Source organism: Lolium perenne, chromosome 4 (genome assembly GCF_019359855.2).
Source record: "Lolium perenne isolate Kyuss_39 chromosome 4, Kyuss_2.0, whole genome shotgun sequence".
In the NCBI taxonomy this organism is placed as follows: domain Eukaryota; kingdom Viridiplantae; phylum Streptophyta; class Magnoliopsida; order Poales; family Poaceae; genus Lolium; species Lolium perenne.
The window spans coordinates 307,382,109-307,385,357 of record NC_067247.2 but is presented as its reverse complement, the minus strand read 5'-3'; the positions used below and the strand labels follow the sequence as shown (position 1 = coordinate 307,385,357).

Sequence of the window (3,249 nt, the reverse complement as noted above, 5' to 3'; positions counted from 1 at the left end):
TGATTTTGGGGAAAAGGAGAGTACGTACTCGAACTAGTAGGACTAGTGTACGGCGCGCGCGCCGAGCAAGGAAAAGGATGCGAGGCGAGGCGAATTCCAGAAAGATAGCGTGATAAATAGCTGATGAGAGCAACGCCCATAGTTCCGTTCCATACCATTCACCCATCCACCACCATGCTATAGCTAGCTACTCCAGCACCAAGACACTGACTGCTGCTACCTGCTGCTTCGCCTCGCGCGGTAAGCTTTCGCGGCGTCTTTGATTACGGCGCCCAAGATAGTAGGGCTGGCAGAGTGGTGGCCGGCCGGCGCGGCGGCCGGGGAGATGGGGAGCATGGACGGGAACTCGCTGCACGGCGGCTACGGCGCCCACGTCGGCGCGGGCCCCGCCGGCAGCAACAACAACGAGGACGACGACGCCTCGCCGCCGCCCTCGGCCGGCGGCGGTGGCGGGGGCGGATCCTCGGGGGGCTCGGGGCGCCGGCCGCGCGGCAGGCCGCCGGGGTCCAAGAACAAGCCCAAGCCGCCGGTGGTGGTGACGCGGGAGAGCCCCAACGCGATGCGCTCCCACGTGCTGGAGATCGCCAGCGGGGCCGACATCGTCGACGCCATCGCGGCCTTCTCCCGCCGCAGGCAGCGCGGGGTCTCCGTCCTCAGCGGCAGCGGCGCCGTCACCAACGTCACGCTGCGGCAGCCCGCGGGGACCGGGGCCGCCGCGGTCGCCCTCAGGGGCCGGTTCGAGATACTGTCCCTCTCCGGCGCCTTCCTCCCGGCACCCGCGCCGCCGGGGGCCACGGGGCTGGCCGTGTACCTCGCGGGAGGGCAGGGGCAGGTGGTGGGCGGGAGCGTCATGGGGGAGCTGATCGCGTCCGGCCCCGTCATGGTCATCGCGGCCACCTTCGGGAACGCCACCTACGAGAGGCTGCCGCTGGACCAGGACGCCGAGGAGGGCGCCGTGCTGTCCGGCTCCGAGGGCGCCGCCGCGCAGCTGGAGCAGCAGGGCAGCGGAGGCGCCGCCGTGCCTCCCTCGATGTACCCCGTGCCGCAGACGCCGCCGCACGACATGTTCGGCCAGTGGGGGCAGGCGCCCGTCGCGCGGCCACCGCCGCCCACGTCCTTCTAGACCTGCACCGGTCGGTCGGCGGATCCCTGGCGCGCGCGCGTGATTCCTCTACCTAGCTAGCTTAGCTTTCTGCTTCTTCGATCCCTAGTTGTTTGCCTAGCCTTGTTTATCTCTTGTTAATTAATGTGCTATGTCATGCATGACTACTTGTAGTACTAGCATGATCCTTTTTCGTTTTTTGTTCCTCTTTGGTGTTTGGAGCTTGGGAATGTACAATTCCTACACGTATAAGACCCAACGAACAATTGTTGCTCGTCAAATAGCAGCTACCTAATTTCCCATGATCAATTGGAGTCGGCATAATGCATTTATTTCTTGAGGAACAATTATCCTTCTCGAGTTGTGTACGGCCATGCATGCTCGTATGGTTGTATATATACTTGTATTGCTTGGCTTTGGATATGCAAGTTCTTGTTATTCTTTTGTTTTATTTTGCAGAAAAGTCAGTCGCTCATCCATTCGTGTAGACAGAGGTAAGAGAAGGTCCACAGACAATCTCGTTCGATTTTAAACCATTCCACGATCACACAATGTTCCAAACTTCACAGGTGAAAGAAAGAGCCGTCGGTGACAAAAGTGTAACCATTATATGCGATATGCCAGTGGTGGACCTAGGAAATTCTCAAAGCCTACGCGAGCCACAAGTAAACGCCATTTTTCTTAGGTGGTAGAACCGCCGCTGACTCTATGGACACACGGTGTTCCATGCTTCTTGTAGTAAGTCATTTTGATTCCTCAATTCATTACTTCGATTTACCCCGTTCAAACAAAATACTTGGATTTACTTTGTTCCATTCAAAATGTTTTGGAATACATTCTAGATATTATAGAGCCATGCTTTACAAGAAACTTCTTGCTATACATTGGCTCGATTTACATTAATTTGGTAGCCTGGGCTATGTATATTTTGGTACATCCCCCTTATCAATTTTATGTATGGGGTCGTTTATGTCCTGGTCGACTGAGATTTTTTCATGTCTCAGTTGATTCTAAAGATGCAACTTTTTCGAAAAAATCATGAGTTTACAAAAATATAAGTTGCACTTTTCGTGAGCTCAAGTTACAAATCTCAACCGAGTGAGAATAGTAAAACTATTGTCTACTATCGTCTCAATGAAAATCATTTCCCGGAACACCTCTTTGTTTATATATATAGTATGATACTCATATTTAATTCGGGTAGATCTGAACCGCTCCCCCAACCCTCCTCTCCCGACCCCCTCCCCCAACCCTAACCGCCGCCGGGGCAAAGACCCACGGGGCGTGGCGGCGGCGGGGGCCTTTCCTCGCCGTCGTGGGGGACGGCGGCCGGGCTCTCCCCTCCTCGACGCATACGGTGGCGGCCCGGCGCGGATGGTGATATGCGGCGGCGGCTCTTGCGCTACGGTCCCCCCCCTCCCCTCCCGTAGGCTTCCACCCGCAACACACCGGTAGGGGCTGGTGGTGGGCGGCTAGGCCCTCGGTCTGCGCCATGCCCTCCCCCCACCTCTCGTCGGTGCGTGGAGGCGATCTCGGAGTTCTTCCGCGACACGAGGGCGCCCGGGGCAGCAGCCTTGGGTTCGACGGAGGAGGTGGCCCTCTTCTTCGCCGGAGAGGGTCGGCCTGCGGTTGGTGGTGGTGGATCTTTTGATCTATCACCGCGATTCGGCGGCGAGATGGAGGTGCATGGAAGCCGGTGATGGTGTCGCCGGTGGAGGGTTGGTTTCGCCAGCCTGGGATGGTCGCTGACGTGGGGGTCCGACCTGAATAAAGGCGGCGGTCCTAGGGCCTCTCTTGCGTGAAGAGGAGGACCTACCGGAGGACTGGACTCGTGATCTGGCCGGGGGGTTGAGTTCCGGAAGGCTCCGCCGGCGAATGTAACAGTGCTTTGCCTGGAGTTTGCTGGATGGGAGGTATTCGGTTGTGCGCACCCATGTTTTTATTCCGACCGATTGGTTCTGGAGGGAGCGGCGCGAAGCTCTTTTTCTGTGTTGACATCAAGTGACTATGGATCCATGATGAAAGTCGGAAGAAGAGAATTTCATGAAGGCCGGAGGGGAGGACTAGCTAAGGGGAGGACTATGTGGTTCTTGAGTAATAAGGTGCTTTTAACTATGGACAATTTAGCCAAAAGAAATTGGAATGGA

General features: G+C 57.1%; 1 protein-coding gene across 1 annotated transcript; it reads left to right on the top strand.

Moving 5' to 3' along the window:
• On the top strand, window positions 1-1,411 carry LOC127296040 (AT-hook motif nuclear-localized protein 22-like). The gene has a single exon (XM_051326064.2). It carries the CDS (start codon window positions 326-328, stop codon window positions 1,121-1,123), a length of 798 nt encoding a protein of 265 aa, XP_051182024.1. The 5' UTR covers window positions 1-325; the 3' UTR covers window positions 1,124-1,411.
• Window positions 1,412-3,249: the final 1,838 nt, after the last annotated feature.

Bases quoted from the DNA above. Each gene is read 5' to 3' on its own strand.
- LOC127296040 (XM_051326064.2), top strand. From the start codon at position 326: ATGGGGAGCATGGACGGGAACTCGCTGCACGGCGGCTACGGCGCCCAC.